The sequence below is a fragment of the Lycium barbarum genome, chromosome 1, assembly GCF_019175385.1.
Source record: "Lycium barbarum isolate Lr01 chromosome 1, ASM1917538v2, whole genome shotgun sequence".
NCBI classification, from domain to species: Eukaryota; Viridiplantae; Streptophyta; class Magnoliopsida; order Solanales; family Solanaceae; genus Lycium; species Lycium barbarum.
In genome coordinates, this window is record NC_083337.1 from 136,256,572 (window position 1) to 136,274,300 (window position 17,729).

Consider the following 17,729-nt stretch of genomic DNA (forward strand, 5'->3'; position numbering starts at 1 on the left):
CTTAGTGAGCAGGAACAAATTCAAGCAAATTCAGGGTTCATAGTCAACATTTCAAATCCTATCAAACCTGCAGCTGATCTTATTCCCTATTGATTAATATATCCTATTCACTAAGAAGTTGCATAGACCCATTTTAAGAAGGAAAAACACATCAATCATTTACGAGGCAGCCTTTAATACTAGAGTCTTTTAAATATACAACGAGAGCAGTTCTATCTCTTTAGGTTCTGAAATTACCCAACCCATATGATCAATGAACAAGTCTATCCTCTGCCTCAAACCTGAGTTATCCTACTGATTTATACTTCATTGATTAAGTCATACCCAATAATATTGAACAAGCCAAACACAAACTTGAAAAACAAGCAACCTCAGCAATCATGGACAAATTCGAATTGAACCAAACCATGCTAAGAGTATGAAATTATTTAAACATAAGACAACAAATCTTAAACAAGGTTGAAGTTAAATTGGAAAATAACGCAATACTAATCCAATAATGAAGTCAGACAGCGAGCCAAACATGCTGGGAGCTGAGTTAATATCAAATATGCTAGCAAACTGGCATGATACATGGTCAGGCACAAATAATCTGATCAAACATATGCTAATCTAATAAGCTAACATGTTAAACATCGTTTCAAATCCATTCATATATGCAAGGATCCCTCGACAAAATTAGCAGACATGATTTAGAGGCTACCCAATCTAAGCTAACACGTGATTAATCCAATGATATTCCAGCAAACAAATGCGACTCAAAGCGCAAGGTCGATCTAAACTCCACACGAAGCCAATTTGATTATAGAACCAAACATGCTTAAAACGACTAAGATAAACACAAACAGGGACTAAATCGTAATTGATCAAGTGAATCACATAAACAGTTTAAGCACTTAAGAATTTACCAACATAACTTATAGGAGGTGTATTACCTTCTTCGGGTGCAGCGACGTGGGTACGGGCTTCCGAATCTACCTCGAAGACTACTGTTGACACCCAATTTTGTCCCGCCTCTCTGCCAAAATACCTATTTTTAAGCTTCTAATATTTTTGAAAAAATAAAATATATATATTATGTTTACTATAATTATTAGCCTCTTATCAATACCGACACTTTATTATTCTATTATAATAATAATAATTATTATTATTATTTATTAATATTATTATAATTCACAATTCTTATCATTTCGGCATTTTTACCAGCTTACGCATTTATCTTTGCATAATTAAATAATAGTATTTATTTAGTGCGGATTTTCAAAGAAAAATAATATATATTATTACACGGCTATTATAACACCATATGATCTTATTACCCGAGTCTAATAATCACACATTTTTGGTATTAAGTAATATTTTGTCACCCTCGGTATATTCATTAATTAAAATGGGTCTTTTATTCAAATTTAAAGCCAAACTATTTCTTGCACTCGGTCCGCATTTTGACTTACCGGACTCCAAATTAAAGCCCGATTGACTCCTGATAATTTTGGACTAGTCCATATCCCTTATCTCAATTTTTAGAATAATCCGTGTTTTAATTTATTAGCCTATTCTTTTAATACCCGGTGTAAAAATTGACCCGGTCCGTAAATGAACCGGGTCTGACCCATTTCATTGAAAATAAGGGGAACCCTTTTAGGGTTTCCCCTCATTTCTCTCTCACCTTCCACCAGCCGCCTCCCCCGCCGCTCTTCTCTCCTCCCCTCCCCTTTTCTCCTTATCTCCTTCATCGCCACTCCCTCGCTTCCCGCCTTCCTTCTCCGCACCACCACCTTCCACTCCGTCGCCTCCATCACCTACACCCATACCTCCTCTGTTCCCCACGTTACCCCTGACACCCCACGTTACCTCCATTATTCCTACATCCACTGCTCACCTGCCATCTCCCACGCTCACCTCCACTCTTCACTGCCGTTCCACTTCATTGTGTCGCCTCCACCATACCTCTGACACTCCCACACCTTCTTGTTCCCCACGCTCCTCTTCTCCCTCGATTCCCTTTATCATTTTATTTTCAACCCAAAAACCCTATAAAATGGGGTTGAATAGTCTCAGATCAGGGGGGGATTTTTCGGGTTCATGAAATGACCCTCAGGAAACGGAGAAAAATTGGAACTAAGTAGGAGTCGCACAAAATCCCTTTAAAAGTTAAGTCCGTTAGCCGCCTATAATCCCCTAAAATACGAGTTCGATTAACAGTTTTTATCTTGTTTTGTTATCAAGTCAAAATATCAAATCAATCTTGTTTTCTGTCGATTACTGTGGTGTTTCTGCGAATCCGAACATCGCGAGCTCGAATTTGGTAGTGTTCGAGTGTAGATCGAAGACTCGAAGCCTCACTTCGTTGCACCCGAAGGAGCCCCAACGCAATCTCCTCGGGTCGTCCCCATCAATCCTGCCCGCAACAAAAAATAGAAAACAATATTCTGGGCCAAAGCCCAATACACAGGAACAGCAGCAGCAGCCCAACAATATGAAAACTGCTGGGCCGAAGCCCAACAGAAAATGGGTCCAGCAGTCCCCAAATGGGCTGGCCCATTTGATACTTATTACCCTCTTATTTTATTTTTGTGCATATAAATTTGTATTATGTAAACTAATTCTTTGTTTGTTTTGCTTTCTTAGTTTAGATAAATCTTAAATAATTAGTAGGCTTAGTTTTAGTAATGGGTAGTTAGTTTAAACAAAACCAATAATTTATCCCATAAGTTTTCATTTTTTTTCTCTCCACATTAAATTATTCATAGAATATATGATATTTGCTTCTAGAATAATTGATGGCATAAATTCATATTTTTGATTTCCAAAACACCACTATTACATAAATGTAAACTCAAGCATATTTTATGAATATTGTTTTCAAGGTTCACCCAATTATATATTTTTTAACCAGGCATAATTAAATAAAGTTTAAAAGAGAAACAAAGTTCACTTCCTTTTGCTTTCCATTTAAAGAATAGTCTAGATTTTTTTACATAGTCATACTCATATCACACTATCTTATTCAAAGTTCAAATTTGCGAAATCTTCTATTAAAACTATTACTCATATGCAAATTATCTCTTACAGGTTTTATTTTTTTTATTTAAAATTATATCAACATATTTTTAAGTGTTACTTAGCATTTCAAACCTTCTTTTGCTAAACGGCATTTGAAATTTCCTTTCTCTATAAATTAGCGTATTTTCTATTCGTCTTATTCTAGCTAATATTTCTCATTTAAAACCTTAGTAATATCTATAAGCATTATTTTAAATAGCATTATTACATTTTTATCTTTTAAACCTTAGCAATAATTTACAAAATTATTTTCTTAAATATTATATTTGCATCTTTAGCCCTAATTAATTAACCTAAGTTTGGTCGGATAACCGTAAGTTAACGGATTCTAAAGGATGCCTAACCCCTTCCCTTTAGGATAATATAGAGCCCTTACCTAGAATCACACTGGTTAAGCAGACTATTAACTGAGGTTTAGTTTTAACTTTACCTTAGTTAACATTTAGGTGTCCTAATTCACCGTTAAATCAATTAGGTGGCGACTCCTTAAATAAAAATAAACAGGAATCACCAATACGTCATACTTCCTAAATCGACCCGGTTAAAATGGGGTGTGACAGCTTGGCGACTCCACTGGGGACTTTAGGCTCTAACCATAACAACTTAGGTTAATAACTAATTTGTGGACATTTTGTTTGTTTTGCTTTGTTTTCCTTATATTGTTGCTTTATATACTTCTAAATGTTTGTATTTCATTCCTTATGTGCATTTTTTCTATGTAATATGTACATTACTGCTTTCCTTAAATTGACATTCCGTTCATATTTCTTCCACTTCTGGAAACTCACACTATCACACGTACACGCGAGGTGTGTTTTGCGCACCCGCAAATTTCTTTCGTAGAATCCAAATTTTAGGAGAGTTGGCGTATGCGCGGGGTGCCCGAGTAACGGGGACCGCGTAGCCTTCTCACTCGAGCAGTCCGCTTGGGAACCTTGCGTCTAGTAAACCCATTCTTAGTCTACTTAGGGTAGAGCGAAGCCAAAACCTTGTAAGGACATGCATCATTTTAAACCTAGGAGGCTTAATACCCTTGGTGTATTAAGTTCATTAGTCAACCTTACCAAATGTCCAAAAGAGTCTATGACTCAAAGTGACACTACTCACTATCTATGTGCATTATTTGAAGGACAAATATGTGAAATATGTAGACCTAGTACTCTATAGATAAGTATTTCAAGAAAAACTGACCTTTTGTTGCAGGTTGACGTGGAGCATCTAAAATTAATGCCAGAGGTTGAAGACAATTAAAAGAAATTAGTGGAGATAAAGCGTTAGATATCCTAGATCAACTTTAAATTGTATTATTAAACTGGCATGTAATAAATTTTATTTTCTTGTAAATTAGTTGTAAGAAGAGTTATGGAATGATACATAAAAAACATGTTTGTCCTTCAATGTTCGTTAGGCCTACCTCTGGCATAAAGAGGTCCCTTGCATTATAAAACGCGATGTATTATGTGCAATAATGTGTTTATATGCAATAATATTATCCTTACCGTATACTGACTCATTTTCCTTTTCTTTTTCTTGTTTTTATCTTTTTTCTTTTTAAACTTATTTTCAAAACAAAAAAGGTTGACTTGTGCTAAAGGGGAACTGGCGGAACATCCATATTTCACACGGTCTAGAGCCAAGAAATCAGACTCTGACTCATCACTAATCGTCTGGTTAACTAAAAAGACTCGTTCTAAAATGGAGCAAAGTTTGATCAATGCAACCACTTCATCTGAGTCATCTCTTAGTTTACCGATCACGAGTGATCCCACATCTTCTAATGAACCAGAAACACATTTGGAGACCATTGCTCGTCTGGAGCGACGAGTTGCTGAACTAAGTCATATGGTACTTCATAACCGGTCATTTTCTCAAACACCGCCACATATGACTCCGTCCCAGGGAGTTCGTCAAACTTTGCCTGTGCCACATCCATTCCCAAATTTGGACGAATTTAACCAAGCAAATTATTTCACCACTTCTCAGCCAGTTCGTTCCGAACACCTCACTCAAAATGCTCCCTTTTTATTTACAACCACCTCTTCAAAAGCTCAATTCATACCGCCAGCACATGACACACATCAAGTTCCGCCGGTGTATACTTATACCACAGCTCCACCCATGACACAGATTCAAGGACAATGTCGCACAGATGTTGATCATTATGTCGAAGTTGAAAATGAGGCACGGTCAGTTAATGATGAAATGATAAATAGAAAGCTCAAAAGTTTGGAAGATGCCATGAGAAGTTTGCGTGGACTTGGTAGTAACCAAAGCGTGAGATATGAAGAATTATGTGCATTTCCTGAGGTAGAATTGCCACCAGGTTACAAGATTCCAAAATTTGAGAAGTTTGATGGGTCGGGGAACCCTTTCTTCCATTTGAAGGTCTATTGTGAAAAGTTGATTGGTGTGGGGAAGAATGAAGGGATAAGAGTCAAACTATTCAATCAGAGTTTGAGTGGAAAAGCCTTGGAGTGGTATTCTAAGCAAGATACAACCAAATGGCGTACTTGGGATGACTTGGCAAATGCTTTTGTGGATCATTACAAGTTTCATGTTGAGATCGCTCCTGATAGAATCTCAATTACAAAGTTGCAGAAGAAGTCGATCGAATCATTTCGAGAATATGCTATACGGTGGAGAGAAGAAGCATCTAGGGTACACCCACCCATGGAGGAGACAGAAATGGTTATTTTCTTCATTCAAGCACTAGAACCGGAATACTATGAACGTTTGGTGACAATGGGTGGAAAAACTTTTGCAGAAGTGATCAAAGCTGGGGACATGATCGAAGATGGCATTAAGACAGGGAGAATAACAAGTCTTGCGGCTTTGCAGTCTACTAGTAGGGCTATACAAACAGGTACTCTCGGAAACGGAAAGAAAAAAGAAAAGGAAGCAGCCTCGGTAATGGCTTTGGGAAACACCTCGTACCGCCATCAACAACCACCACGATACCAGCCTAACGCTCCTCACTCACAGTATTTCCAATATTCTCCATATCCATACGACCAAACTTTGTCATCTTACCAACCTCAATCACCACAAATATCCTACCCTGTTTACAACACACAACCAGCATATCGAGCTCCACGACCACCAACATATCCAGCTCCACCATCACAACCTCATCGTCCGAACAATGCATCCGCACCTCGCCCAAATAAACCGTTTCGCAATTTCACACCATTGGGAGAACCACTGAGCGTTGTTTTCGAAAGACTGCAAGCTTCAGGCTTAGTATATCCCGTGGAAGGTAGAATTCCAGATCCATTACCCAGAAGCTTTGATCCCACTAAAACATGTGCATATCATTCGGGGGTAAAAGGCCATTCCACTGATCGTTGTTACGCATTGAAGCATAAGGTTGAGGATCTTATTGAAGCAAAACAGATCACGGTCAAACCACCAACACCAAATGTGGTTAACAATCCACTCCCGACCCATGATGGGGCCACGATAAATATGATTGGAATAGATGAAAATGTTGACGACCCAGCCGAATTTATAGTGCCTGTGGATCGTGTGGAGGATCATGATTTTGTAGCCGTTGCTTCTCCGGCTGTAGTGATAAGGGGTTGTGTGCCTGTCGAGATATTAGGAGCTTCATCAACGCCTGTGGAAGTAGTTCAAGCACCAAATCAGTTACCAGTGCTCGATACAAAAGCCGTACCATGGAATTATCAACAAACTGTGATGGAATGTCGAGGAAAGGACACGATCACTGACAAGGTTAAGACATCAGGAATGACAAGGTCTGGAAGATGCTATTCTCCAGAAGAGCTAGTTAGATTGGGGCAAGTTAAGGAAACCAATGTACCTCCCAAAAGGGTCGTGACTGAATTCGAAGCAGAAGAATTTCTGAGGAAGATTAAGGCTAGTGAGTATTCAGTTGTGGATCAGTTGAAAAAGACCAATGCTCAAATTCCTATTCTCTCTTTGCTTTTGAGTTCGGATATGCACAGAAATGCACTGTTGAAGATCTTGAATGAAGCATATGTCCCAAGCGAAACAACTAGTGAGGCGTTAGCTGGGATGATTGAGCGCGTACTTGACAGCCATCGAATCAGCTTCGATAATGAAGAACTGCCGCCAGAAGGATGTATGCATAACAAAGCGCTCCATATAACTGTCAAGTGTCGTAACATGTTTGTGGCTAAGGTATTAGTTGATGGGGGTTCTGGACTCAACATCTGTCCATTAGCAAGTCTGAAGAAGATCGGATATAATGTTAGTGAGCTCAAGACCAGTGATATGAATATTCGAGCATTTGATGGGGCTCAAAGGCGCCCTATTGGGGAAATAGAGTTGAAAGTGTTGATTGGCCCTGTTGAATTCATTATGGACTTTCAAGTACTTGATATTTCCACGTCATACAATATGCTGTTAGGTAGGCCGTGGATTCATCTGGCTGGGGCTGTACCATCTACTTTGCACCAAACTGTCAAATTCGAGTGGGATCAACAACAAATATGTATACATGGAGAAGGAGACACGTCTTTCTATATAGAGCAATCCACCCCATTCGTCGAGGCAGAAGGAGGGTTCGACGGAGCAGCTTACCACGCTTGGGAGGTTGTGAATGTCACTAAGGAGAGTGAAGTATGTCAAACTCAAGAGTTCAAAAGATCATGTGCCGCAATTATGGTTGCAAAAGAAATGGTGAGAAATGGGTACCAACCTGGATTTGGGCTAGGGAAAACACTAAATGGGCGGGTTGAGCCAGTCGTTCTCTCTACGCAACAGTTTACATTCGGTTTGGGATATGAGCCAACTGAGGAAGAAGTGAAGAAAGCACGAAAAAATAAAATGAAGGAGATTGCATTGCCAAAACCTATTCCTACCATTGATCAAACTTTCTCAAAACCTTCAGATCTGATTGTTGAAGTTGCCTATGATGATATCGTGGAGGGAGTCAAGAACCTGTTCGTGGAAGATGAAAATGATCATGCTGCGATAATCAAAGACTTTGCTGAAATATTGACTTTATAGGCTGCTGAGCCAGGACCTGAGTTGCAAAATTGAACTTCTATCTTAGCCCCGGTTCGTCGGGAGTTTCAGTATTTTCAGTTTAAATTTCCTTTTGTAGTAGGCCGGAGGTATCAACTAGAACATTTAGTTCCTTTTGTCATGTTGCCTCTATGTTTTGTTACGGCCTTTTTAAATTAAGATTCTGTCATTTTGTTTGAACGAACTACGTTTGGCCTGACTTCCTGTTGGATACGTAGGCAGCCCATATCGGGTTCGGCCACTCTTTTCAAATCATTCCAGTATCTTTGTTTGTGGTTGGAACTACGTTTGGCCTGACTTCCTGTTGGATACGTAGGCAGCCCACATCGGGTTCGGCACACTTTTTCAAAATATTTCAGTGTTTTTGTTGTATGAGTGGAACTACGCATGGCCTGATTTCCTTTTGGATACGTAGGCAACCCACATAGGGTTCGGCCCCTTTATTAAAAAACAAAACAAACTCAAAAATCTTTATGTTCATCACGAACTACGTCTGGCCTGATTCCTTTGGGGATACGTAGGCAACCCGAGGCGGGTTCGGCCCTTCTATTTTGAAATTTTTCAGTTTGTCCAAACATTTTGGTTCCTATAAAATACATAAGGATTTTTATACAAAACTTGGTCTTCCCCACCGCTTAAATTCATGTGTCTTAGTATCTTGAAACTGAGACAAATTTTTGAAATCGGTCAAATCACTTTCAAAAAATTTTCATTACAATTTTCTCACTTTTCGATCGTTTAGAACCAAGCGTTTCCAGGACTTGAAACTGGGACAAATTTTGAAGTCGATCAAATCACTTTCGAAAACTTTCATTATAAGTTCTTATTTTTCAATTGTCCAGAATCAAGCATCTCTAAGACTGCAACTGGGACAAATTTTTAGAAGTAGCATAAAAGTGGTCTTAAACAAAAGTCCATCCATATTTCTAAAATGTGAATAAATTCAAAAATCGAGTCTTCTTAATCATGTTACATATTAGAGCCACTAAGTATTTCCTTTCAAAGTCATCCAAATCTCATTACTTTTATTTTCAAAATACATTTTTTTTATAACTGAAACTCCCCGGCAAAGCAAGATATGTGGTGAGACATCGAAGAACGTGGACGCGACCGAGACAAAAGTCAATTCAAGGGCCAAGTTCCCCGACATGCACAAGTCAACCAATTTTCTTTTAAACTCACAATTTTTCTTTGTTGAGACAGGTCCAATTAACATGAACACGGTGTATGTATTAAATTATGGGCGTGATCAAAAAGTTAACTTTCTTCAAAATGCAAATACTCTTCAGCGTGGATGCAAAGGTAGCTTATGCCGAACGGTGGGCGTCGTTCCACTCATCACGAAATTTCAATTGCAACAGTGGACACAAGTTCATCTTCTCAACCAAGGGCTGTAAGTATAATTCTTTTAGACCCAGCTATTGATTCTTATCACTAACAGTTGTTTTAGCTCGTGACATTCATCGATGGATCGAATACATATAATCATGGACACTGACCTTGATCACCTGTTATTGGTTAGAATTCCTCTATTTCGTCATCACTTCATACATGTTCAAATCATTATCAAATTCTTTTAGAATGAAGTATGTTAATAAGATAACAAGATCGAAATATTGCATCGTATATCAAATTGTGGGGGTTAATTGTAGATTTAACCCCCGTCACAATGGGACATCGAGTAAGATGTGGATATCTTTTTACAATATTATCTCTAAAGTGGACGTGGATTTACATTTATATTGTGGATACGAGTATGGGAGTGGGAGTAGAATTATATTACAAAAATATACATATAATTGTAGAAAGTGGATACAGATTTATGTTTCGAAAGTAAAAGTGAATTTATTTTTGCGCCGTATAATGCAGACGTGAAAGTAGATGTAAATTTACTGTTGTACCGTATAATACGGACGTCAAAGTCGACGTGGATTTATATTTTGTACCGTGAAATGCGGACGTAGATTTATATTTTGAACTGTGAAAGTGGACTTGGTTTTATTTTTCTGCATCCTGAAAGTGGATGTGGATTTACATTTTTGCACCATGGGAAGTGGACATGATATAGGCACCCACCTTAGAATGCGGGTATTTCAATGTTCAATTCAGGCACCCACCTTAGAATGCGGGTATTTCAATGTTCAATTTAGGCACCCACCTTAGAATGCGGGTATGTCAATTTCAATCTAGGCGCCCACCTTAGAATGCGGGTATGTCAATTTCAATCAAGGCACCCACCTTAGAATGCGGGTATGTCAATTTCAATCCAGGCACCCACCTTAGAATGCGGGTATTTCAATGTTCAATTCAGGCACCCACCTTAGAATGCGGGTATTTCAATGTTCAATTTAGGCACCCACCTTAGAATGCGGGTATGTCAATTTCAATCTAGGCACCCACCTTAGAATGCGGGTATTTCAATGTTCAATTCAGGCACCCACCTTAGAATGCGGGTATTTCAATGTTCAAATTAGGCACCCACCTTAGAATGCGGGTATGTCAATTTCAATCCAGGCACCCACCTTAGAATGCGGGTATTTCAAAGTTCAAATTAGGCACCCACCTTAGAATGCGGGTATTTCAATGTTCAAATTAGGCACCCACCTTAGAATGCGGGTATTTCAAAATTTAATTTAGGCACCCACCTTAGAATGCGGGTATGTCAATTTCAATCCAGGCACCCACCTTAGAATGCGGGTATTTCGATTTTTTAATTTAGGCACCCAATGCGGGTATTTCAATGTTCAAATTAGACACCCACCTTAGAATGCGGGTATGTCGATTTTCAATTTAGGCACCCACCTTAGAATGCGGGTATTTCAATGTTCAGTTCAGGCACCCACCTCCGAATGCGGGTATCTTATATTTCAAGTTCAGGCACCCACCTCCGAATGCGGGTATCTTATATTTCAGTTCAGGCGCCCACCTCCGAATGCGGGTATCTTATATTTCAAGTTCAGGCACCCACCTCCGAATGCGGGTATCTTATATTGCAAGTTCAGGCACCCACCTCCGAATGCGGGTATCTTATATTTCAAGTTCAGGCACCCACCTCCGAATGCGGGTATCTTATGTTTCAGTTCAGGCGCCCACCTCCGAATGCGGGTATCTCATATTTCAAGTTCAGGCACCCACCTCCGAATGCGGGTATCTTATATTTCAGTTCAGGCGCCCACCTCCGAATGCGGGTATCTTATATTTCAAGTTCAGGCACCCACCTCCGAATGCGGGTATCTTATATTTCAGTTCCGGCATCCACCTCCGAATGTGGATTCAACTTTCGAAACAGGGGCTGCAAGTGTAACTTCTCCAACCCTGTCTTATTTACATATATTTCTTTATTGCTAACAATTGTTTTTAGCTGGTGGCTTTTGGCAATATCAAAGTTGGCATCACACATCAAATCGTGGAACTATTTCTTCGGCAGCGAACTGGGGCAATTTGTCGGGAAGGATAGTCAAACTTCCCGACACGGGTCAAAGATCTACCTCGAACACTCGTCTCTAATTGCAAGTATTCTCTTGCGTTCCAGCAATTCAATTTTCAGAATTCTAAAGTTTCTATCACAATACCCAGTGTCATCATAATTCAGCACTGGGACAATATTTTGCAAGTTTTGCGCCAATTGGGGTTCAAGTGTCGTAATTGTCCCAGAACTACACTCGACCTGATTCTCGTATAGCCCGAGATATGTAGGCAACTCAGAGACCGGAGTCCGGTCATAATCCTCTCAAGTTTCCTTTAGCCGGGACAAAATAGGCTACTGAGTCAACGTCTTTGCCCGACAACTCTTTCATCATTATCGGGCAAAGAGGGACAAGTTGTTGACACCCAATTTTGTCCCGCCTCTCTGCCAAAATACCTATTTTTAAGCTTCTAATATTTTTGAAAAAATAAAATATATATATTATGTTTACTATAATTATTAGCCTCTTATCAATACCGACACTTTATTATTCTATTATAATAATAATTATTATTATTATTATTATTTATTAATATTATTATAATTCACAATTCTTATCATTTCGGCATTTTTACCAGCTTACGCATTTATCTTTGCATAATTAAATAATAGTATTTATTTAGTGCGGATTTTCAAAGAAAAATAATATATATTATTACACGGCTATTATAACACCATATGATCTTATTACCCGAGTCTAATAATCACACATTTTTGGTATTAAGTAATATTTTGTCACCCTCGGTATATTCATTAATTAAAATGGGTCTTTTATTCAAATTTAAAGCCAAACTATTTCTTGCACTCGGTCCGCATTTTGACTTACCGGACTCCAAATTAAAGCCCGATTGACTCCTGATAATTTTGGACTAGTCCATATCCCTTATCTCAATTTTTAGAATAATCCGTGTTTTAATTTATTAGCCTATTCTTTTAATACCCGGTGTAAAAATTGACCCGGTCCGTAAATGAACCGGGTCTGACCCATTTCATTGAAAATAAGGGGAACCCTTTTAGGGTTTCCCCTCATTTCTCTCTCACCTTCCACCAGCCGCCTCCCCCGCCGCTCTTCTCTCCTCCCCTCCCCTTTTCTCCTTATCTCCTTCATCGCCACTCCCTCGCTTCCCGCCTTCCTTCTCCGCACCACCACCTTCCACTCCGTCGCCTCCATCACCTACACCCATACCTCCTCTGTTCCCCACGTTACCCCTGACACCCCACGTTACCTCCATTATTCCTACATCCACTGCTCACCTGCCATCTCTCACGCTCACCTCCACTCTTCACTGTCGTTCCACTTCATTGTGTCGCCTCCACCATACCTCTGACACTCCCACACCTTCTTGTTCCCCACGCTCCTCTTCTCCCTCGATTCCCTTTATCATTTTCTTTTCAACCCAAAAACCCTATAAAATGGGGTTGAATAGTCTCAGATCAGGGGGGGATTTTTCGGGTTCATGAAATGACCCTCAGGAAACGGAGAAAAATTGGAACTAAGTAGGAGTCGCACAAAATCCCTTTAAAAGTTAAGTCCGTTAGCCGCCTATAATCCCCTAAAATACGAGTTCGATTAACAGTTTTTATCTTGTTTTGTTATCAAGTCAAAATATCAAATCAATCTTGTTTTCTGTCGATTACTGTGGTGTTTCTGCGAATCCGAACATCGCGAGCTCGAATTTGGTAGTGTTCGAGTGTAGATCGAAGACTCGAAGCCTCACTTCGTTGCACCCGAAGGAGCCCCAACGCAATCTCCTCGGGTCGTCCCCATCAATCCTGCCCGCAACAAAAAATAGAAAACAATATTCTGGGCCAAAGCCCAATACACAGGAACAGCAGCAGCAGCCCAACAATATGAAAACTGCTGGGCCGAAGCCCAACAGAAAATGGGTCCAGCAGTCCCCAAATGGGCTGGCCCATTTGATACTTATTACCCTCTTATTTTATTTTTGTGCATATAAATTTGTATTATGTAAACTAATTCTTTGTTTGTTTTGCTTTCTTAGTTTAGATAAATCTTAAATAATTAGTAGGCTTAGTTTTAGTAATGGGTAGTTAGTTTAAACAAAACCAATAATTTATCCCATAAGTTTTCATTTTTTTTCTCTCCACATTAAATTATTCATAGAATATATGATATTTGCTTCTAGAATAATTGATGGCATAAATTCATATTTTTGATTTCCAAAACACCACTATTACATAAATGTAAACTCAAGCATATTTTATGAATATTGTTTTCAAGGTTCACCCAATTATATATTTTTTAACCAGGCATAATTAAATAAAGTTTAAAAGAGAAACAAAGTTCACTTCCTTTTGCTTTCCATTTAAAGAATAGTCTAGATTTTTGTACATAGTCATACTCATATCACACTATCTTATTCAAAGTTCAAATTTGCGAAATCTTCTATTAAAACTATTACTCATATGCAAATTATCTCTTACAGGTTTTATTTTTTTTATTTAAAATTATATCAACATATTTTTAAGTGTTACTTAGCATTTCAAACCTTCTTTTGCTAAACGGCATTTGAAATTTCCTTTCTCTATAAATTAGCGTATTTTCTATTCGTCTTATTCTAGCTAATATTTCTCATTTAAAACCTTAGTAATATCTATAAGCATTATTTTAAATAGCATTATTACATTTTTATCTTTTAAACCTTAGCAATAATTTACAAAATTATTTTCTTAAATATTATATTTGCATCTTTAGCCCTAATTAATTAACCTAAGTTTGGTCGGATAACCGTAAGTTAACGGATTCTAAAGGATGCCTAACCCCTTCCCTTTAGGATAATATAGAGCCCTTACCTAGAATCACACTGGTTAAGCAGACTATTAACTGAGGTTTAGTTTTAACTTTACCTTAGTTAACATTTAGGTGTCCTAATTCACCGTTAAATCAATTAGGTGGCGACTCCTTAAATAAAAATAAACAGGAATCACCAATACGTCATACTTCCTAAATCGACCCGGTTAAAATGGGGTGTGACAACTACCAAATCTGAGCTCGCGATGCTCGGATTCACAACAACAAACAAAGCAATCGAATACAAATTGGATCTAGTATTTTTTGACCCGATATTAAATAAAATTATGACTGCTAAAGGGATTGATTTTTAAGGAAATTTTCATGCGGCTGAAGAACTCTTTCTTTTATGGGATTTTCGCAAATAAAAAAAAAAGGCCCCTCAATTCATTCTAGGAACGATTATTTATAGCTAGATTTTTAGGATTTGGGGCTAGGGTTTTCGTTTTGAGGAAGAGAGAGAGGAGCGGGGGGGACAGGAGAAGTGGGGTGGCAGAAGCGTGGGGGGAAACAGCGGGAGTGGGGTGTCAGAGGTATGGGCGTGAGGGGGATGGCAGGTTAGTGGGGCGGAGATGGAGAGGCGGAAGGGAGAGGAAGAGAGAGAGGGAGAAGACGAAATGAGGGAAACCCTTATAGGGTTTCCCTTGTTAAATGGGAAATGGGTCGTCCAGGTCGGGTAATAATTTGGGTTGGACTGGTCCGTTTTGAAATATTGGGCTGGTATTTGAATGTGGATTGGGCATTAAAATGGGTTGGGCTGATTTAAAATGGCCTGGTAAATTAAAATGTGGACTGATTTTGTGAATTGGTCCGAAAATAATATGAGTTGATTGGGCTACTACATTTAAATAAAAGACCTATTTAAATAACTTGTGTTAAAATATTACTTAATATAAAATATGCAATTATTAGTGATCAGATAAAAAATGGCGTTGTAATAGCCGTGTAATAATATTTCGAAAATCCACAGTAAATAAACACTATTATTTAATTATGCAAAGATAAATGCGATGCGTGTGCGTAAGCTGGTAAAATGCCGAAAATGATAATAATAATAATAATAATAATAATAATAATAATAATAATAATAATAATAATAATAATAATAATAATAATAATAATAATAATAATAATAATAATAATAATAATAATCAGTGCGGTAATAGAATAGTGAAACGCCGGTATTGATAAGAGACTAATAATTATAGTAAAAATATAACATATATATTTTTTAATTTTCCAAAATATTAGAAGGATAAATAGGTATTTCGAGGGAGAGGCGGGACAAAATTGGGTGTCAACAAAACCCAGTGGGACAAAAACCTTGAAAGGGAAAAAGAGTACAACGCGTATTAACTCCCCCTGATGAGAACTTCAATCCAAAACTTGAATCTTCACATTCTAATCTTGTGAACCATCTTCTCGAAAGTTGCAGTTGGTAGAGACTTGGTGAATAAATCAGCCATATTATCACTCGAACAATTTGTTGCACCTTGATATCACCATTCTTTTAAAGCTCGTTTGTGAAGAAAAACTTTGGTGAAATGAACTTTGTCCTTTTATGAATCCACTCTTTAGTTGGGCTATGTATGTTGTTGCATCTTCAGTCTTTGGATAGAGCTGCATCAGCATATAATATTGTTGATATCACACTAAGTGAATTCTTGGCTTTCTTTATAAATATATTTTATCTTTATATGATTTAACTGTCATGTAAAACAACATCGTATGATCATAATCCCTCGTAGTCATAGCAAAATATATAAATGCATCAATTGCATAAAGATATGGCACTTCTGGACCAAAAAATTCTGCAAGTTTCTCATTTCAACTTCTTTCAACAGATAATCTATTTCTTTTGAAAACTCTTCAAGAGTTTCAATAATTCTCAAGTCATCAACTTGTACCAACAATATGACAGATTTTGATTTTCACAAAGACGTCAGGATAAATAGAGTCATTTGTGCTCTTAGTCAGTAAATATTCATTAAGGTGATAAAATCGCATTCACCTTGCTTAACTTAATTCATATAAGAATTATGAACAAATTTCTGCAACTTGTATATGCTTCAGGAATTTTCATATAATTTTGTCAAGTAATTCATATAGGTTGTGACAACATCTATTTCTATTTAAATATGTGACATCTTCTGGTGTCTGGACAGCAGGTCCAATAAGTTTTATGCTTAACAAGATGTGTCATTTCACTTGATGATAATTTCTATGTTAGCATGCTTTAATAGACGCAGAATTTAGATCCTCACAATCTTTTACAATATTGCGCTATATTGTACCAAAGATATCGTCGACGATAGATCATTTGTATCGGTTCGCAATGTGACATAACTTATTGAGATCTCATCACTTCCATTATTTTTAGGTACCTAAACCTCTCATGAGGATTCATGAAGTGTTATGCTGTAGGCTCTTCAAGAGCACATTGCCTCCTTATAATGATCATTGATCATTTGCTCCTCTTTCTTTTCAATGATTATTTGGAACCGATTAGTCTACCACGCTTCATGCATGTTGTAGACTCTTTCCTTCAGGAACATGAATTTAATTGGAGCATTTTGCATCCGAAATTAGATATTAATTTTGGGTCAGCAAATGCTTCTAGCATTTGAGTTGAATTATCTTTTGAATGAGGATCATACTAATGGTAATTCATAACATATTTTTCAGCTGCTTATTCTCTCCCCCTTATGTTAGAAAAACTAACATATATCCCATCTTCTTTGGGTGAATCCATCTTTGTGCATCATGGTAGATTAATTAATCATCTACCACACATAAAAAATTATTAGATAGAAATATCTGGTTCCTAACCCTGAACCAATTATGAGGGGAGTATTTATCATAATTTATTGGTCTGAAGCACACAAGTGATGTTGTATACAATATATCATATCTCAAACCAGCATATGAAGTTTTGTTCCCAGAGGCATTCAATGCCAAACCAGCTTTGATATAAACCAGCATTAACGAGATGAATTATTTTGATTACATAATCTGAAAATTATGCTCTCAACTCAATTATTTTGAGCAAGTAACTTTGCATATGTCAAACTGCGGGTTGACAATAAACGCACATGTGACCGTCTTATCAATACATCTATTTAATACATCACATAACAGGTGAACGACCCTATATTCACCTTTTATATTTTTTCAGAATTTAGGGAATTCAATCCCAACATTAGCCAGTATAATCAATTTATCATAAGAACAAACAACAGAAATAAATTCTTGAAGAATCTTCTAGTTCTTCAATATATGTCAAATACGCAAGTTGCACATCATATTTGAATCAGGATGGCCAAACCGCTCATGATGACTAATAAAATTATTTATACTAGTAAACTTCAAGTT

The 17,729-nt window shown here is 37.6% G+C and overlaps 1 protein-coding gene across 1 annotated transcript; it reads right to left on the reverse strand.

Annotated features, from left to right (window-relative positions):
* Positions 1-1,668: 1,668 nt before the first annotated feature.
* On the reverse strand, positions 1,669-12,777 carry LOC132614669 (glycine-rich RNA-binding protein 10-like). Its single transcript, XM_060329188.1, has 2 exons — positions 12,587-12,777; positions 1,669-1,840 (listed from the first exon to the last, which is right to left on the reverse strand). Exons 1-2 carry the CDS (start codon positions 12,775-12,777, stop codon positions 1,669-1,671), a joined length of 363 nt encoding a protein of 120 aa, XP_060185171.1.
* Positions 12,778-17,729: the final 4,952 nt, after the last annotated feature.

Excerpts from the sequence above, each read along its gene's own strand:
- LOC132614669 (XM_060329188.1), bottom strand. The coding sequence starts at position 12,777 with ATGGAGGTAACGTGGGGTGTCAGGGGTAACGTGGGGAACAGAGGAGGT. Across the intron at positions 1,841-12,586 it reads GGGGAGGCGGCTGGTGGAAG|GGGTAACGTGGGGAACAGAG; the intron begins GTGAGAGAGAAA and ends GTGGGGTGTCAG.